This window comes from Elephas maximus, chromosome 24 (genome assembly GCF_024166365.1).
Source record: "Elephas maximus indicus isolate mEleMax1 chromosome 24, mEleMax1 primary haplotype, whole genome shotgun sequence".
Lineage (NCBI taxonomy): Eukaryota > Metazoa > Chordata > Mammalia > Proboscidea > Elephantidae > Elephas > Elephas maximus.
The window spans coordinates 46,831,160-46,852,188 of record NC_064842.1 but is presented as its reverse complement, the minus strand read 5'-3'; the positions used below and the strand labels follow the sequence as shown (position 1 = coordinate 46,852,188).

Genomic DNA, 21,029 nt, shown 5'->3' with positions numbered 1-21,029 from the left:
GGGGTTGGATGTGTTAAAGAAAGGAGATGGGGACAGAAAAATGTTAGAGTGAGGGAGGAAAACTAAATTATATGGAAGCAAGAGACAGAGCTCACACCATGATATATAAATATTTATGGTTCTGGGCTTGGGTATCATGTCTTGCATTGTAGACTAACACTGAAGAAGAGAGAGTGATGGCATGAAGTGGGATGGGGGCGAGAGAGAGGGTGGAGCGGGGAGCCAGGACGCTACACGAGAAAGAATCTAGAGAGAAAAGAGGAATACCGAGGAGAGAGGAGAACAGTACAAAAGCAGCTCGGATCTTGCCGGGGCTGCAAGCGTTAAGGGTAGGCGGGGTGTGACGCGGTTTGCGTCTGGAGCGGCTCCTTGGAGTCCACAGCATCCACCGCCGGAGCCTCGCCTTCCTTTCTCTCTCTGCAGACATAGCGAGACACAAAAAGAGAGGCGACCCCTGGACCAGCGCGAGGGGCCCACACACACCATGACCGAGACCACCAAGACCCACGTCATCTTGCTTGCCTGCGGCAGCTTCAATCCCATCACCAAAGGGCACATTCAGATGTTCGGTGAGTCCTCCCGCCCATCCTGGAGGCTGTTTCCGCTCCTCTCCTATGCCCAGCACCTGTGTTTTCCAGGGGGGTTGAACAGGAGGCGTGCGCCCCTCCGGAGGGGTGTCCCGGCTGTTACCGCTGGTGGGAGGCCGGCCCTTCTGTTCCTGGCTTCGGCGCGGGGAAGCAGGCTGCGTTTCCAAGGCGTCACTTGCGAGAGCCAGACCGGACTCGCTGGGGTCAGGGGATGGGGGAGGGGAGGGGCCCGGAGGTGAGCGTTGGTTTAGGTTGGATGGGGTTTCGAGGCTGAGGCTCGGGAACTGGAGTGTGGCGGTGCGACTACTTGGCCGGCGGGGATCAGAATGGGACAAAGGTTGGGGCACAGGGAAGAGAGGCGGGGGTAGGAGGTAACATGCCGTTTGTTTAGGATGGGCGGAAAGCTAGAAAGAGTTAAATGATGTATCTGCCTCGGAGACGCAAACACACACCCTCGCACAACACACCAGTGGCAGGAGCAAGGGCTTCAAGGAGATTAATTCAGGGTTTGGCTGATTCGGCCCAGGCTCGAATGTTTGGGGGCTGTGAACCGTGTGCTGCCCGCGCGAGATGACTGGGGAGAGGAACCCTGGGCACCTGGATTTGACTGTGGGCACCCGCTGACTAGGAAGGGGAGGGGCGGGGCGGCGGCTGCGGGCGGCCCTTGTGGATGAATCCGGGCCCAAGTTGGCTGAGGCTCTGCCCAGGGCGGTGATGGCACCAGGAGGCCTCTCTGTGTGCGAGCGTGCATGTGAGTATGTGTGTGCCGGGATGGGGGCGGGGGGGCGGGGCGGGGCGGGGGGTGTCGCGCATCTTCGTGCGTTTGTTTCTTGAAGGCTTTGGGGAGTGGAGGGAGAAAGAGCGAGCCGGAGCTCCTGGCTGCTAGTTTGGGATCCGGTGGCAGGGGAAAAGTGGTCGGTGCCTGTCGGAGATCTCATGTCATGGATGGGGAAACTATGCGGCTTCGCTGTTACCCTGGTAGGACCCAGAAGCACCGGGGCGTGAGCGTTTAGACCCTGAAGGAGGGACATGGAGATCACTTTAGAAGCAAGAATTGACGAGAGGTTAGAAGTTGGGGTTCACTTTTTCCTGAGGCTGAGGAAAACGAGAAGTGGAGCGCGAGTGGGCTGGATATTGATGAGGACTTCGTGGCAGGCCCTGACCCGGCAGGCCAGCAAGGCGCTATCCAGAGGCGGCGGTGCTGAAACGCAGGGCGCGCCGGAGCTGGCTGCGGACACGTTTTTACCCCGAGCCTGAAGATTGCTAGAGCCCTCCAAGCGTCGTTAAATGAAAGTCACACTTATTGGTAAAGCTAAAAGGTATGCTGGAAAGGAGCCGATTATTTAAAAAACCTCATGAAAGGACTACAGAACCGCTTTGAGCAAAGAGAAGATCTGGTAAACACATTTACAGGGTCCAGGGAGGGTGACCTACCGTTCTCACCATTCCATCAGCTTTTAAAGTATTTTTCCAGGAGATAATGCCAACTTGCCTGTTAAATAAAGGCGTTCATTCAAGCACTGTGGTAGACCAGAGGGGTGTCATCAGTCTTCTACGGGAATATCAGTGCTCGGGGAGCGCTCTACTTTCACTTTCTCCTGATTCTGCTGTCTTCACTGCTGTCCTTCTTTTCCTCTCTTTCCATATTTTCTCTAGCCATCTAATGCTAGATGTATTTCATTCCTCTACCTTGGCCAGGCAAGGATGGGCTTTCCTTTGGAAATCCTTGGCTCTAGAAATCTTTAGTGAACCAGCAGGCACTTCTCCTTCCTTCCTGGGGCTGAGAGTGTAACTAATGCTGCTTGTTTGGGATTGCAAAAGGGCAGATTTAGACTGAAAACCAAGGATTTGGTCTTGCAGCTGAAGTGAATTGGGTAACATTGACAAGGCTTTTGTTCTGTTGATGCTGACCAGCCACTCTCCACCAGCTTTGAGGATGAATATATAGAAATAAGTGTGGATTGCAGCAGGAGAGTTTAAAATAGGATAGGTGAAAGAAGACTTTTTGACAGTAGTGACTTTTTGCTTGGTGTTGGAACTGAGGACCAAGGGAGAATGTCCGCAAAGCTTTTTGAGCATCCATTAGTTAAGTATAATCCAGAGACTGACATGGAAAGAGATTATGGTGTGTGCACTGTGGCTTTAAGAAGCTTACAACCTAACAAGGATTTAGCACAAATTTGAATGAAAAGAAAACAAGAACAGGAACACAAAATACATATTAAACTATTTTTGGTAGGATCTTTTATGGTATTCCTTGAGCTTGTGATAAATTTTTAAAAATTTATTTATGTACAGAAGTTTCTGCTTTATAAAGCCTTTTTATATATGTTGTGCCAATTATTCCTAATAACAACCAGCTAAGGAATCTTGACGGCACAGGGCTTAAGAGCTACAGCCGATAACCTAAAAGTCAAATTCACCAGCTGCTCCTTGGAAACCCTGTGAGGGTGGTTCTACTGTGCCCTATAGGGTCACTATGAGTTGGAATCAACTTGACAGCAATGGGTTTGGTCTGGTTTTTTGGTAAGGAAGGCATTATTATCTCTATTTTATAAATGAGAAACTGATGTTCAGAGGCTAAGTGACTTTCTCATGAACCCATATGGAGAGTGGGTGGCTGAGTCAGGATTTGAACCTTGCATTTTCTGATTGCTCTTGCAGAGGCCTTTGCAGTGCATCAAAGGCAGGGGGATGTGCTCACCTACCTTCTGATTGCATAACTCCATGAACACTCTGTTTCCTTCAAATACATGCTAACAGATTAGAATTAAATTGGTCATCAGCTAAATGAGATTCCTAAATATGCATTTGCTTAAGAGCTCTTTCCCATTTCTAAAGCAACCAGTTATGGAAGCCAGTTATCCATGAACTATTTCCTCCTTTTAAATGGCTTTTAAAATTTTCTCCCCAACAATACAGAAATAATTAGTGGAATAAAATTATCAAACTTTCTTTGAGGTACCTGAAACTTGTAATAATAATAAACATAGCCCCAAATGGAACTTTGAAATTAGATACCGTTAATAGAGCACCTATATTTTGAAATCTGATTGCTTACCACATTAAAAAAAAAAAACACCTATAAACAAAAAGAGAAGTGGCATTCAAAACTAAAGACTCATTGTTCATCTCTGAAAAGCAACACTTGCATAGTTCTCAATATTTGTAAATAATTTAAGAACGAGCTTTTCCTATACTTCAAAAGAGGAGTTGATTTTATTCATGTTTGTGGCTCTAGAAACAAATGGGGAAGAAACTTAATATTTGTGATAGAGATATTTGGCACTTACATACCCAACACTCAACTGTAACTGAAATGTTTTCAGAGATACATAAAAGTTTTTGGCAAAGTAAACCCATAAATCAATGGTTCTACCTTATTACGTAGAAAGATAATGTGAAACTAGAAGCTTTTTTCTTTTTTAAAACATGTAAGCGTGTAAGTTCTTAGTTTTTAAGCACCTAGAGATTATATTTTAGTATAACTTTCTTTGTATTTCAGTTGTAATATTTGTCAATAAACCAGCCACTGGGAAATCAGGTAACAAGTTTAACTAGAAAAGTAAGAAGGAATAAACAGCTTAGTTTACCCATAAAAAATAGAGGAGTTGGGGGATTTGATCACAGAAGAAACACATCTTGTTTTTTTAATGATTACAAAATAACTGAATCTTTAGTTTTTTTTAACATCAAAATATTTTTGGCTTTGCACAATTGTATCTTGTGAAAAAGAATCATATCTAGATTTAGGCCTCTTAAAAAGTAATGAAGAGGGCTCTCTACTTGTTGAGGAGTTGGAAATGCAACACTGTTGCTACAGCCAAAAATCATAAGAAATTAATTTGAATTGCTACTAGTACACAGGAGGAGCCCTGGTAGTACAGTGGTTAAGTGCTGGGCTGCTAACCTAAAGGTTGGTCGTTTGAATCTACCCAGCATCTCTGCAGGAGAAAGACCTGGCAATCTGCTTCTATAAAGATTACAGCCTAGAAAACTCTATGGGGGTTATAGAAAAAAGAAACAAAAAAAAACACCAAAACCCCTATGGGGCAGTTCTACCCTGTCATATGTTGTCACTATGAGTCAGAATTGACTTGACAGAGCCTAACAACAACTGTTAATATATAGAGAACTGTCAGAATTTAAGAAACTGTTTAATATCCTTGAAATATTTATATGAAAAAGTCATTATGCCCAGTTACTACTTTATACCTTCACGCCACTCTCTCATTTTGATCCTGCTCGTATGGTAAACTGGATAATGTTCTTATTCTGTTCTTACAAATGACGAAGCAGAAGTACGGACTTAGGCCACTGGGTGAGGGTCTTAAGCAAAAGTCAGTCTAGAAGCAATTTTCTGATATCTAGACTCTTTCTCGTCCAAGAAGCCTCTTCTGAATCCCCTTAATTGAAAGAGCATCTGTGAAGTGAGGAGTCATTTGAACTTAGCTGTCAACAAAAGGTGATGGGAACTTCATGGATTTTTTTTCCCTTGGCAACACAGGCCACCAGCAAAATGTATTCAACAATATCGCCTCCCAATATCTTATAACAAGGAAAGGTGATTTTTTTTTCTTAATACTCTTATAGTTTCTGTCTACCTGTGTTGCTAGAACATTCCTTTCACCCCATCACCTCCTCCTCCTTCACTCTTCTGTTACCCCAACTAACACCTATTCATCCTTTAGATTTTAGCCTCAACAGTGCTTTCCCAGGGAACTTTCACTGACTCCTAACTTGTCTGGTTGCCCTGACATTCGCTTCCACGGCACCTTATACTAGCCAGGCCATAACTTTCATCTCATTACATGTTTCATGACTGTTTTCCATTCTAGACTCTAAGTTCCATGAGGACAGAAACAATGTCAGTTTTGATCATTAATATACAGGTAGTCCCCTATTTACGAGATATTCAAGTTACGAGAACTGCACGTATGACTGTCATTTTTTTTTTGTACATCTTATTGTTAGTAATATGTACTACATACAATGTTGCAACACATAATTGCTGATGTTATCATTCTCAGGTGTTCACTTGCAGACGTTCAAAGATCAGATTTATAAAGATAATGATAATAAAAGGCAATAATAATGAAAACTAAAAAAAAAAAAGAGGTATTCAACTTACATCAGGACTGACTTCTAACAGAGTTGTTGGAATGGAACCCCATCGTAAGTTGGGAACTACCTGTATTTCCTAGTACCTAGCATGTAGTAGATGCTGCATAAGAGTTGTTGAATAAAAAATAATAATAAAAAAAAAACTATGAATAGAATCTTGTTCCAGGTAGAGAAATCATCCATGTGTAAGGGATGGAGTTGTGAGACAGAAAGCTATGGCATATTGGAATAAAGGAAAGCTCAGGATGGCTTAAGAAGGAGAGGGGTGAGAGACAAGACTGGAGAGGTAGGTGAAAGTCTGATCAATCATGAGGACTTGCAAGTCATGTAAAGGGATTTAGACTTTATCTCAGTGATAATGTGAACATATTGCTTTACTTTTAAAAAGTCGAGATAATTCTATTTAAAATTATGATTTAATTGAATTTTGAATGTAGGTTAGAGAAAGGCAAGAATGGAAATAGTTGCGGGGGGGAGTACCAATTAGATACTTATTCTAGCAATACAGAGTTCAAGTCAGAGAAGACAATGACCCGGCCCAGGGCGGTGGTATTTGGGATGGAATATTTGAAAGTTATTTACTTGAAAGAGATACTTTGGTGATTTACCTAAAAGAGATACGATTGGTGGGTGGGTAATGGAGAAGGAGTCAAGACCTCTGGAGGAGAAGTAGGTTTGGATTTGGTGGAGAAAGTGAAAATTCATACCTCTACTCTAAAATTTTGGATGTATGTGTTCAGCGAAAACACTGATGCAAAAGAAGGAAATATCTAAATTCTATATGCCTAGATACCTAAAGGCTCTTTCCCATCTGGGACACTGAAAGGAAGTCTTGCAATGAAATCTCCTAGTAGATTCCAGTTAGATTATTCAAAGTTCTTCACACAAGAAAGGTGTTAAAATTCATTACCACTACGTAAATAAAAACATAAAAAGTTTTTTTTTTTTTTAGTATGAAGTAGGAGAAAAATCAAGATCCTTAAGTTAATTCATTTTTAATATTGAGGCTGTGAAATTGGGAACAGTCGATACAGTTTGTAAGATCGTTTCATAACTTGCCCATCATTGTGATGATGGCTGTAATAACACTCAAGTGAGTGTTTGGGAATCCTAACTCATTGCTAAAGTGAAGGCCCACTAATGGAAACTCATGGAAGACCCACAGTAGGTTCACTAGCAGGAGTTATGTCTGCTTACGACTGCAAAAGAATGGACTGAAAAAGAAAATTTAAGTATTTTTGTTCACACGAACAGGTGGCTTGATTTATTTTTGCCTGCTCTTTGGCTTGTTTGAGCCTCACGTAAACACATAAAACCATGAGAGGCAAATCTCCCATGTAGAATGCATCACAAACCAAGGAACAGAGTATAACCAAGTAGAAGGTTGATGTTCTAAGAGTTCTGAAAAGAAGGAATATTCATTTTCAGTTTCTCTTCTACCTTTTTGTTTTATTTAATCTTACTCTCCATGTTTAAGCCTTTCAGTTTAGAGCTACCAGGATTGAGGCTCATATGCCTTTTCAGAAACAGTTGGAACGGTTTTTAGTAGAAATATCCTTTAAAATGTTATGAATCTCAGAGGAATATTTACACACAGATTTCCAACAGTAGACAAAGTCGAATGAACAGCCTAAGTAACTAAAAAGCATAACCTGCCAACACTCAAGTTTGGGCCTCTCTGTTGCAAGAGAGCTCCTCAGATATAGGAGGAAAATGCAAAGGTAGATGGATAATATACGTTGGTGTTATTTTTCTTTTGATAGGCAGTAGTTTTGAAAGTAGCCTATGCATGACTAAGAAAGAGAAGGTTCTGAGTTTCTTTAAAACCTTCTGTATATGAAGGTTGTTTAAGCAATATTTAATGATAACTGTGAAATATACACTTTCTAGTGGAGTTCTCGTTCATTTTTAAAGCATTTTCAAATGATCATGAATTGCTTATAAAGATCCTGAGGACACAAAGGAATGCATTAAAATTTTTTTTCAATACCAGTTTTTTCTTACAATATTTAATACACAAAACTTTGGTTTAAAGGCATTTAAAATAATTCCTTAAGATTTTATATAACAGACTAAGACCTGGAATAGATACATGCGTTTTATAGAGAATTACGTAACTTTATTTATGGATATGTTCCATCTCTCAATATTTGTAAATGAACCTTCAGTGTACAAGGAAGAACCTTTCCATTGCTAGAGGTCTTCCAATTATAAGCATTCAATTGTATGAAATGCATTTGCTTTTTTTGGGTACACTTTGGCAGATAGTCTCAGAAGTATTTTAGCTCAGAAAAACGTTCAAAGGCTTACAGGGTTTGACCAAACCCATGCTCCTGACGTTGGCTCCCTCCTCCTTTTGTATATTGCAATATCTCTAAGAGGTGTGAAATCTGCAGCAAAGGCAAATGTTATAACCTCTACCAGCATCATCATCTTCCCCATTATCATCTTAATAATAAAACTACCTTTTTTGAGCTTCTTTAGACTCTACCTTTAAACTTTTGCATTAAACCTACTGCATAATTCCCTTCAATCCTGGACAAGTGAACCGTCCAGGAAAATTTTTGTAATAAGGGAATAAAAGAAGGGAACAAGATTCAGAGGCTAACCCATGAAGTGGAGGGCGCTAAATAGCACTCTTTTCTACTCTTTCGCCTACATCGTATTGCCTCCACATGGGTAGCCATGCTGCTACATATTGACCTCATTTGAACATTTATCAGGTGGTAGGAAGTTGCGTAAAGTACAGCCCTTAGATAAGACTAAATGCTTGTAGATTTTTCTTCTTCCAGTTCCTTAGGCCAAAAGCCTTGGACTAATGCTTGATTGTTCTCTTTCACATACACTCCACATATGTCAGCAACATGTTTTGGGATCTATCTTCAAAGTATAACTAGAACCCAACCATGTTTTTCCCTACCTACAACCGTGGTACAAGCCACTGTTATCTTTCATGTGAACTATTGCAATAGCTTCTTAACTGGCCTACCTTCTCGTATCCTTGATCCCAACAATCAATTCTCAATGAATTAGCTAGAGTAATCCTTTTACAGTGTAAGGTCTAAGTCAGATCATGTTGCTCCTTTGCTTAAATCCTCCAAGGCTCCCTGCCTTACTTCAGAGTAAAAGCCAAAACCATTACAATGGCCCACAAGGCTCTGTGATTTGTGCCCACTCCAGGCCCCAATACATCTCCTACCATCTCCCTCTTAGCCAGCCTCACTGACCTCCTTGCATTGACCTTAGGATGTTAGCACTGATGTTCCCCCTGCCTTCATTCATATAGCCCCATATCTAATTCTCTCTCCCTCTTTTAGTCTGGGCTCAAATGTAACATTCTCCTCATTGTCTACTTGGTGAGTCCTACACCTTTGATCACATAGCTTAAAATAAAAAAAAAAAAACCCAGTGCTGTCGAGTCGATTCCAACTCATAGTGACCCTATAGGACAGGGTAGAATTACAACTCACATATTCCCAGTACCTCTTATCTTGCTTTACTTATATCATTTTCCCTTAGCCCTTATAACGTCTCAACAAAGTATATTATTTACTTATTTGTTATGTTTATTGTCTGTCTCCTCAGCTAGAATATAAGCTCTTTGAGGGCAAAGATCTTTGTTTACTTTGCTAACAAATGTATCTCAGGTGCCTAGAACAGTGCCTGGAACATAGTAAAAAAAAAAAAATGTTGGTTGAATGAGTGAAGAAATGAAATGCTATATTTACCTAACTCAAGTCTATATTCTTTTTGCAGGCAAGAAGTTTAGAGTCATGTGAGAATTCAGTGGCCACAGAGTCATTGAATACCTACTTATTGAGTGCTAGGCCTTGGGTATAAAAAATTGATGACGCTCCTTCCTATGCCTCAGGGAGATCATCCTCTATGTTGTTGTTGTTGTTGTTGGGTGCCCCTGAGTTGGTTCTCATAGCCACCCCATGCAAAACAGAACGAAACACTGCCTGATCCTGCAACTTCCTTGCAATTGTTGCTATGCTTAAGTGCATTGTTGCAGCCACTGTGTCAACCCATCTCATTGAGGGTCTTCCTCTTTTTTTGATGTCCTTCTCCAGAGACTAATCCCTCCTGATAAAAAAAAAAAAAAAAAAAATTTTTTTTTTTTTTTTAATATGTGAGGCATAGTCTCACCATCCTTGCTTCTAAGGAGCATTCTGGTTGTACTTCTTCCAAGACAGATTTGTTTGTTCTTTTGGCAGTCTATGGTATATTCAGTATTCTTCACCAACACCACAGCTTCAAGGCATCAATTCTTCTTCAGTCTTCCTTATTCATTGTTCAGCCTTCGCATGCATATTAGGTGATTGAAAACACCATGGCTTGGGTCAGGCGCACCTTAGTTCTCAAGGTGACATTTTACTTTTCAACACTTTAATCACCCTCTATAGAGGAGATAAACGAATCACAGTATAAACAAATAAACTAATCATAACATAAGCCTAGTATAAACAAATAAATTAATCAGAGCAGTTCAGGGTGACAAATTTTATAAAAGAGGTGAGAAGGAAGTAAAGTGGGAGCACAGAGGAGGAAGTTATTACAATGGAGATAGTGGGAGCGCCTTCAGGGCAGGCATTAATGAGGGTTTGAGCTGGGTCTTGCAAGTAGGAGCTGTCAAGTGGGCAGGATGGAGAATGATGTTCTGGGCAGAGGGCAGAGTTTGTGTAAAGGCCTCCAACAATGTGGCACATCAAGAAATCTCCAAGGAGCTTGCTATAATGGCTAAAGTGTGGGTGGGGAAGGGAAGGGCAGGATATGAGAAAGCCAGAAAACAGGTCAGGAGGGGCCAATACAAAGGTGTTCAGACTTTACCTAGCCCTTTAGTGAGCCCTTGAAGGCTAGTGGACCAATGTCAGATGTCAGGCTTGTACCCCAAATTTCAAAGTTCCGCTTATTAGCAGTTCGTTAGGAATCTGCCACCTGTGATTTTATCTAAACATTTTAAAGCTGTTATTTCTATATTATGTTTTGAAAGAAGTTCCCTAGCTCAGTCCTCTGGTAGAAAGTTCTTCTCACCTAGGTTCTAAACTTAACTCTTCTGTACTTCAATGGGATGGCTACTGGTTGTTCAAGTATTCTCATATTTCGCAAACTAAATTAATTCTAGTTGTATCTTCTTTGATTTTGTAGGATTTGAAGAATCTCTCTTTCCTGCAGGCTTAACTGTCTGATGAATGAGAACCATGGAGGCTCCCTTCCTTTGGCTTTTGTTTTTAGCTCTAATTCTTTCTGGAGTTCTCCAACAAGTATATTCCTGTTCTTGCTATAAAACTATGGATTTCCATAGCTTTTAAAATTATTATTGTATCTTTTTAAAGGCTCAAATAAGCGATATTCCACTGGGTGGTTGGGTTTTCTAATGTTTTATCCTTTAACATTTTCCCAACCCTTCATCTTGATACCCACAGATAGGTAGAATACTCATTCCATGAAGCATTGAGATCAAACTACATCAATAACTGTTCATCTTTCTTTTGAAATATTTATGTGCTGATAAATATTTAGCACAGTGTATTTTATCATATAAACTACCCTACCTTTAAAATAAGGCAAATGTTGTGCCTTTTTTTTTTAATTTAGAGACTGTCACCCCATTATAAATTAAGAAATTTATAGTGAAAATTAAAAAAGACAATAAAATATTGTACATAGAAATTTCAGCCATAATTGCTTCATTTACCATGAACCAATCTTACCCCAGTTTAAAAATTATTTATTTGTAATGCCCCAGGGAATCAAAGTTTGTAGATAATACATGATTTTTTTTCATTCTGTGAACAATGCTGATAATCAGTGAGTAAATGTTGCCAGTGTTTTGTCACTTTATTATTTCTCTTTATATGGAAACTAGTAAGCAGAATTGCTGTTGATTTGGGAACACAGTCTTCTGAGTCTTAGTTTTCTCATTTGTACAATAGGGTGATTGATATAACCCAGGAGTCAGCAAACTGCAACCCGTGAGCCTGCATGCTAAGAATGGCGTTTACATTTCAACCAATGGTTGAAAAAAATTCAAAAGAAGAATATTCATTTGGTATTCATAAACAAAGTTTTATTGGAACATTGCCACAGTCATTCTCTTACCTGTTGCCTATGACTATTTTCACACTACAATGGCAGAGTTCAGTAGTTGTGACAGAGACAACATGGCCTGCAAAGCCTAAAATACTTACTTTCTGGCCCTTTACAGAAAAAGCTTGCCAACTCCTGATAGAACCTACTGCTGACGTTACAATGGGGATTGAGTCTAAAGGGTTCTAAAAATACAAAGTGCAGTTGGAGTCCATTACCCAGAGGGACTCTTTGATAAGCAATTTTCGGTCTAAACTAAATCTCTAAAAAGACTCATTTAAACAGCAAATGTAGTTTCAATTTCATAATTGTAATTTTTCTGGCCGACTGGCTAAATGACCATGTTTATAATGGGAATGATTTTCTGGTGTTTGGTTTACACTGAGCATGGATTGGCCCCTCTGGCTAATGTTCGATATTTACCTACTGTCGAACGTTAGATATGCTTTCCCAGAACACATTTAACCTGTTCCTGATTCAGAGCTATTTGTTTCTTTAAAGCTAATATTTTATATACATTATATTTGAGAGTTAAAAAGTCAGCAGATGAGCTGCACCAGGCTTTTACAGACTGCTCCTGCAGTCGCCTCTAGTTTTTCTGCAGCATCTCACCTCCCTCTGAACTCAGATGGCACTTGGTTTGTGCCTCCGTTATAGCACTTAGCACATTCTGCTGCGGTTTGGAGCTATTTCTGTCCAGGTCTCATATTCTCTATCAGATTCAGGCCCTTGCTCGGGTCATACGGCTTTTTGTATCTCCTATGGTGCATACCACTGTGCTGTAAGCACATGGAAGATACTTTAAATATTTTAGCAAGTAAATGAATGATTGGATTATTGGTAATACTCAGAATCCCAGAGTCTCTAGAGCAAAACCCAAGAGGGCAAGCCAGTTGCCTTCCGGTCAGTTCTGACTCCTGGTGACCCCATGTGTGTCAGAGTAGAACTGTGCTCCATAATGTTTTCAATGGCTGATTTTTTGGAAGTAGATCATCAGGTCCTTCTTCCAAGGTACCTCTGAGTGGACTCAAGCCTTCAGCCTTTCAGTTAGCAGCTGAAGGCATTAATCGTTTGTACTACCCAGGGACTCCTAGGTAAAATAATAGATCAGAAACCAGACAAGTATCTGGGAACCAGGAAATACAGAAAAACAGGGATTCAAATAAGACAGGGTCAGAACACAGGACAAATGGCAAATACAAGGCATCGGTGACTCAGGGATCAAAAACTGAGACAATTTTTGCCTCAAGACATGAAGGCTCATGCTTCCTAGAATAGAACCCTATCCCAGAATACAGTGTCCCCAGGCATCCACAGTGGGAACCTGCAAGTCATGTTTGGGAGGTATTAAGTATATAATTTGACAGGAGTGAAAAATATAGAGTCAAGAATGGAGACATTGGATGCTTCAGTCAGGTGTGTGGAGCACCTAGGAATAGCCTCTCAGTGAGACAAAATTAAGTCTGAAGATGGCAGAGGAGTTAAGTTTTATTTTTATTTATTCACAGCTTGAAAAAAATGTTTTATCCATGGCACCTACTAAGGGGAAGCTTTGTAAATGGTTTATTCCACTTCAAACAAACAAATAAATACACAAACAAAATATCTTTTAAATCAGTTGGTTTGTCCATTATGTTTTCATTTTCAGAAATCACAGAGTCTCCATTTGAAAGAGATTTCAAAAATCATGCAGCTATTCATCCAATTCTGAAATTTCTTTTAATACATCTTCACAAGGGTTTGTCCCATCTCTGCTGGAGAATTTTCAGGCCCAGGGAAAGCACTGGTTTTCCAAAGCAGCCAAATAGCACTTGGCAAACTTTACCTTTTTCAAGAGTATTCTTTAATTGGGCTGACAGTTGGCTTCCTAAAACTTCCATATGTTGGCCCTAGTTCTTTTCCTTGAGATCTTTGGAGCAGAACTAGTCTGTTTCCTACTTGTGAGACCTTCGAATATCTGAAGACAGCTACCCTGCCCTCCCTACCAGTCTTCTCTTCAGGCTTAATAAACCCCGGATCCTTCAGCTGAGCATTGGATTCTGTTTCTAATCTTGTAGCACTTCGGCTCATCTTCTTTGAACTCATCCTCATTGTCCATATCCAATTCACAATGAAGCATACTGATGTGGCCTGATGTGTGCTGTCTTATTGAACTTGGCTTAGCAGATGCTGCCTTTATTTGTGACGTGGTATTTATCTTTTTGGAAACCCTGAGGGTGTAGTGGTTAAGAGCTAAGGCTGCTAACCAAAAGGTCGGTAGTTCAAATCCACCAGGCACTCCTTTGGAACTCCATGGGGTAGTTCTGCTCTGTCCTATAGGGTTGCTATGAGTCGGTAATCAACTCTACGGCAGTGAGTTCGGTTCCGTTTTGGTTATTTATCTTTTGGAATTGACATGGAGGAAACTAGCAGCAACAACAAAATGTATCTTTTTCTAACTGGATCGAGTAAGGCAAGCTATGGCTACCTGTATGCTAACTTGTTCTGACATTCTAAATAATCGGTCAAATTGGTGGACTAAGCTGCTAAACTAGTCCAGTCATCATCGTCATGGGGAAAAGATCCCTGTACATGTGATGTCTTCTGGTACTTTGCAGATCAAAAAACATGCTTAATTGTAGGGGTTGTCAACTAGAAATGACAACCTAGAAGTGACGCCTCTGCTTTTGGAATAAGGAAGAAACTTTGCAGGTTCCCAGACAGGGTGAATACTAAAAGTTTCTGGGTTCTGGAATTATCCAGTTTCTTGATACTGTTATTCTTAAGATGATTTTTATTAAGAGCTCCAGTCGACTCTTGTTCATGCTTAGAAGTCCCTGTTTTGGGATTGAACTCAGAACTTTCTCCGTACCTTGTCTACCTCCTCAAATCCCTGGTCCTCCCCTCATGGCCACATCATTGGCAATGTCCTATTCCCAGGGCTCCCGTAAGAATAACAAATGTGCCTTTGTTCCCTGACATGGTAACTTTTCACCAACAGAGGTGAATGGTGCCACATTTGGAATAGGCAGGTGTAATCTTTAAAAAAGCAAATAATAAAAAGTCCATTTTTCTTATGGGAAATCCCAAACATACACAAAAGTAAACAGAATGATGCAATGAACTCTGATGTACCTGTCATCCAGCTTCAATAATTATCAATTCATAGCCCATCTTTCTTCACAGATACTCCTATCCACTCCCCCACCCCTGCCCTGTATTATCTTGAAGCAAATCCCAGACACCCCATAATTTCAAGGTGAGATCCTTTTAACGGTACATAATTGCTTCTCTGTCTTTATGACCACCATTTAAAGACCGGGCCTTTCTCGTCCCCCGTTAATGTTTCTTTTGGTTGATAGTTTGAGTTGCAGGGTGGGTCTGGTATGAGGCAATGTCTATCTCCCATCTTTAAGCAGATATAATAGTGCTTTCACCCTAGTCAGCAGTAGATGATACTTTAGCATAGCCGTTACCTTTAAAGTTCAGAATTTATGACTTTTTCTCATCTATCTCACATCATGTGGGGCCTTCAATTCTCCCCACCAGATTAGAACTCGTGCAGGGCACAATGGGCCATTCTTCCACACATGGAACATTCACCTCTTTATCCCTTGTTCAAACCCACGTATGTCTGTGTTAAAAGATATTCCTAATCACGGATTCTCAACCTGGGGGCCCTAAACAATGAGGATTTCTTATAAATCAGAATAAGGGTCTGGAAACTATTTCCAGTGTTTCAAAGTGCATGCATTCCCCCTCAATATGTCACAGGCTGGCTAAGTGTCACATTTATTGACTTTTGCTTGAATTATCATCAGTTTGGTGAAGTAAGCTCAAACTGTCCTGATGGATAGTTGTAGATGTTTTTTGTTTTTTTTATAACTTTTATTAAGCTTCAAGTGAACGTTTACAAATCCAATCAGTCTGTCACATATAAGTTTACATACATCTCACTCCCTACTCCCACTTGCTCTCCCCCTCTTGAGTCAGCCCTTTCAGTCTCTCCTTTCTTGACAATTTTGCCGGGTTCCCTCTCTCTCTATCCTCCCATCCCCCCTCCAGACAAGAGTTGCCAACACAATCTCAAGTGTCCACCTGATATAATTAGCTCACTCTTCATCAGCATCTCTCTCCCACCCGCTGACCAGTCCCTTTCATGTCTGATGAGTTGTCTTCGGGGATGGTTCCTGTCCTGTGCCAACAGAAGGTCTGGGGAGCATGGCCGCCGGGATTCCTCTAGTCTCAGTCAGATCATTAAGTTTGGTCTTTTTATGAGAATTTGGGGTCTGTATCCCACTGATCTCCTGCTCCCTCAGGGGTCCTCTGCTGTGCTCCCTGTCAGAGCAGTCATCGATCGTGGCCGGGCACCAACTAGTTCTTCTGGTCTCAGGATGATGTAGGTCTCTGGTTCATGTGGCCCTTTCTGTCTCTTGGGCTCTTAGTTGTCCTGTGACCTTGGTGTTCTTCATTTTCCTTTGCTCCAGGTGGGTTGAGACCAATTGATGCATCTTAGATGGCCTCTTGTTAGCATTTAAGACCCCAGACGCCACATTTCAAAGTAGGATGCAGAATGATTTCATAATAGAATTATTTTGCCAATTGACTTAGAAGTCCCCGCAAACCATGTTCCCCAGACCCCCGCGCTTGCTCCGCTGACCTTTGAAGAATTCATTTTATCCCGGAAACTTCTTTGCTTTTGGTCCAGTCCAATTGAGCTGACCTTCCATGTATTGAGTGTTGTCTTTCCCTTCACCTAAAGCAGTTCTTATCTACTGATTAATCAATAAAAAACCCTCTCCCACCCTCCCTCCCTCCCCCCTCGTAACCACAAAAGTATGTGTTCTTCTCAGGTTTACTATTTCTCAAGATCTTATAATAGTGGTCTTATACAATATTTGTCCTTTTGCCTCTGACTAATTTCGCTCAGCATAACGCCTTCCAGGTTCCTCCATGTTATGAAATGTTTCACAGATTCGTCACTGTTCTTTATCGATGCGTAGTATTCCATTGTGTGAATATACCACAATTTATTTACCCATTCATCCGTTGATGGACACCTTGGTTGCTTCCAACTTTTTGCTATTGTAAACAGTGCTGCAATAAACATGGGTGTGCATATATCTGTTTGTATGAAGGCTCTTGTATCTCTAGGGTATATTCCCAGGAGTGGGATTTCTGGATTGTATGGTAGTTCTATTTCTAACTGTTTAAGATAACGCCAGATAGATTTCCAAAGTGGTTGTACCATTTTACATTCCCACCAGCAGTGTATGAGAGTTCCAATCTCTCCGCAGCCTCTCCAACATTTATTATTTTGTGTTTTTTGGATTAATGCCAGCCTTGCTGGTGTGAGATGGAATCTCATCGTAGTTTTAATTTGCATTTCTCTAATGGCTAATGATCGAGAGCATTTTCTCATGTATCTGTTGGTTGCCTGAATATCTTCTTCAGTGAAATGTGTGTTCATATCCTTTGCCCACTTCTTGATTGGGTTGTTTGTCTTTTTGTGATTGAGTTTTGACAGAATCATGTAGATTTTAGAGATCAGGCGCTGGTCGGAGATGCCATAGCTGAAAATTCTTTCCCAATCTGTAGGTGGTCTTTTTACTCTTTTGGAGAAGTCTTTAGATAAGCATAGGTGTTTGATTTTTAGGAGCTCCCAGTTATTGGGTTTCTCTTCATCATTTTTGGTAATGTTTTGTATTCTGTTTATACCTTGTATTAGGGCTCCTAGGGTTGTCTCAATTTTTTCTTCCATGATCTTTATCGTTTTAGTCTTTATGTTTAGGTCTTTGATCCACTTGGAGTTAGTTTTTGTGCATGGTGTGAGGTATGGGTCCTGTTTCATTTTTTTGCAAATGGATATCCAGTTATGCCAGCACCATTTGTTAAAAAGGCTATCTTTTCCCCAATTAATTGACACTGGTCCTTTGTCAAATATCAGCTGCTCATACGTGGATGGATCTATGTCTGGGTTCTCAATTCTGTTCCATTGATCTATGTGCCTGTTGTTGTACCAGTACCAGGCTGTTTTGACTACTGTGGCTGTATAGTAGGTTCTGAAGTCAGGTAGGGTGAGGCCTCCCACTTTCTTCTTCTTTTTCAGTAGTGCTTTGCTTATCCGGGGCTTCTTTCCCTTCCATATGAAATTGGTGATTTGTTTCTCTATCCCCTTAAAATATGACATTGGAATTTGGATCGGAAGTGCGTTAAATGTATAGATGGCTTTTGGTAGAGTAGACATTTTTACTATGTTAAGTCTTCCTATCCATGAGCAAGGTATGTTTTTCCACTTAAGTATGTCCTTTTGAATTTCTTGTAGTAGAGCTTTGTAGTTTTCTTTGTATAAGTCTTTTACATCCTTGGTAAGATTTATTCCTAAGTATCTTATCTTCTTGGGGGCTACTGTGAATGGTATTGATTTGGTTATTTCCTCTTCAGTGTTCTTTTTGTTGATGTAGCGGAATCCAAGTGATTTTTGTATGTTTATTTTATAACCTGAGACTCTGCCAAACTCTTCTATTAGTTTCAGTAGTTTTCTGGAGGATTCCTTAGGGTTTTCTGTGTATATAATCATGTCATCTGCAAATAGTGATAACTTTACTTCTTCCTTGCCAATCCGGATACCTTTTATTTCTTTGTCTAGCCTAATTGCCCTGGCTAGGACTTCCAGCACGATGTTGAATAAGAGCGGTGATAAAGGGCATCCTTGTCTGGTTCCCGTTCTCAAGGGAAATGCTTTCAGGTTCTCTCCATTTAGAGTGATATTGGCCGTTGGCTTTGCATAGATGCCCTTTATTATGTTGAGGAATTTTCCTTCAATTCCTATTTTGGTAAGAGTTTTTATCATAAATGGGTGTTGGACTTTGTCAAATGCCTTTTCTTCATCAACTGATAAGATCATGTGGTTTTTGTCTTTTGTTTTATTTATGTGATGGATTACATTAATGGTTTTTCTGATATTAAACCAGCCTTGCATACTTGGTGTAAATCCCACTTGATCAGGGTGAATTATTTTTTTGATGTGTTGTTGGATTCTATTGGGTAGAATTTTGTTGAGGATTTTTGCATCAATGTTCATGAGGTATATAGGTCTATAATTTTCTTTTTTTGTAATGTCTTTACCTGGTTTTGGTATCAGGGAGATGGTGGCTTCATAGAATGAGTTGGGTAGTATTCCGTCATTTTCTATGCTTTGGAATACCTTCAGAAGTAGTGGTGTTAACTCTTCTCTGAAAGTTTGGTAGAACTCTGCAGTGAAGCCATCCGGGCCAGGGCTTTTTTTTGTTGGGAGTTTTTTGATTACCGTTTCAATCTCTTTTTTTGTTATGGGTCTATTTAGTTGTTCTACTTCTGAATGTGTTAGTTTAGGTGGATAGTGTTTTTCCAGGAATTCATCCATTTCTTCTAGGTTTTCAAATTTGTTAGAGTACAATTTTTCATAATAATCTGAAATGATTCTTTTAATTTCATTTGGTTCTGTTGTGATGTGGTCCTTCTCGTTTCTTATTTGGGTTATTTGTTTCCTTTCCTGTATTTCTTTAGTCAGTCTAGCCAATGGTTTACCAATTTTGTTAATTTTTTCAAAGAACCAGCTTTTGGCTTTGTTAATTCTTTCAATTGTTTTTCTGTTCTCTAATTCATTTAGTTCAGCTCTAATTTTTATTATTTGTTTTCTTCTGGAGCCTGATGGATTCTTTTGTTGCTCAGTTTCTATTTGTTCAAGTTGTAGGGACAGTTCTCTGCTTTTGGCTCTTTCTTCTTTTTGTATGTGTGCATTTATCGATATAAATTGGCCTCTGAGCACTGCTTTTGCTGTGTCCCAGAGGTTTTGATAGGAAGTATTTTCATTCTCGTTGCTTTCTATGAATTTCCTTATTCCCTCCTTGATGTCTTCTATAACCCAGTCTTTTTTCAGGAGGGTATTGTTCAGTTTCCAAGTATTTGATTTCTTTTCCCTAGTTTTTCTGTTATTGATCTCTAGTTTTATTGCCTTGTGGTCTGAGAAGATGCTTTGTAATATTTCGATGTTTTGGACTCTGCAAAGATTTGTTTTATGACCTAATATGTGGTCTATTCTAGAGAATGTTCCATGTGCGCTAGAAAAAAAAGTATACTTTGCAGCAGTTGGGTGGAGAGTTCTGTATAAGTCAATGAGGTCAAGTTGGTTGATTGTTGTAATTAGATCTTCCGTGTCTCTATTGAGCTTTTTACTGGATGTCCTGTCCTTCTCCGAAAGTGGTGTGTTGAAGTCTCCTACTATAATTGTGGAGGTATCTATCTCACTTTTCAATTCTGTTAAAATTTGATTTATGTATCTTGCAGCCCTGTCATTGGGTGCATATATATTTAATATGGTTATGTCTTCCTGATCAATTGTCCCTTTTATCATTATATAGTGTCCTTCTTTATCCTTTGTGGTGGATTTAAGTCTAAAGTCTATTTTGTCAGAAATTAATATTGCTACTCCTCTTCTTTTTTGCTTATTGTTTGCTTGATATACTTTTTTCCATCCTTTCAGTTTTAGTTTGTTTGTGTCTCTAAGTCTAAGGTGTGTCTCTTGTAGGCAGCATATAGATGGATCGTGTTTCTTTATCCAGTCCGTGACTCTCTGTCTCTTTATTGGTGCATTTAGTCCATTTACATTCAGGGTAATTATAGATAAATAAGTTTTTAGTGCTGTCATTTTGATGCCTTTTTATGTGCGTTGTTGATAATTTCATTTTTCCACATACTTTTTTGTGCTGAGACGTTTTTCTTAGTAAATTGTGAGATCCTCATTTTCATAGTGTTTGACTTTATGTTAGTTGAGTCGTTACATTTTTCTTGGCTTTTATCTTGAGTTATAGAGTTGTTATACCTTTTTGTGGTTACCTTATTATTTGCCCCTATTTTTCTAAGTAAAAACCTAACTTGTATTGTTCTATATCGCCTTGTATCACTCTCCATATGGCAGTTCAATGCCTCCTGTATTTAATCCCTCTTTTTGATTATTGTGATCTTTTATCTATTGACTTCCATGATTCCCTGTTATGTGTATTTTTTTTTAATTAATCTTAATTTGTTTGTTTTTGTGATTTCCCTATTTGAGTTGATATCAGGACGTTCTGTTTTGTGACCTTGTGTTGTGCTGATATCTGATATTATTGGTTCTCTGACCAAACAATCTCCTTTAGTATTTCTCGTAGCTTTGGTTTGGTTTTTGCAAATTCTCTATACTTGTGTTTGTCTGTAAATATCTTAATT

The 21,029-nt window shown here is 39.9% G+C and overlaps 1 protein-coding gene across 1 annotated transcript in view; it reads left to right on the top strand.

Moving 5' to 3' along the window:
- The first annotated feature begins 428 nt into the window (after positions 1-428).
- The window catches only part of NMNAT2 (nicotinamide nucleotide adenylyltransferase 2), a 201,113-nt gene continuing 180,512 nt past the window's right edge, over positions 429-21,029 (top strand). The window contains exon 1 of the mRNA XM_049868109.1: positions 429-569. Within this exon, the coding sequence (XP_049724066.1) occupies positions 485-569 (85 nt within the window). The 5' untranslated portion in view covers positions 429-484. The remainder of the gene's footprint in view (positions 570-21,029) is intronic.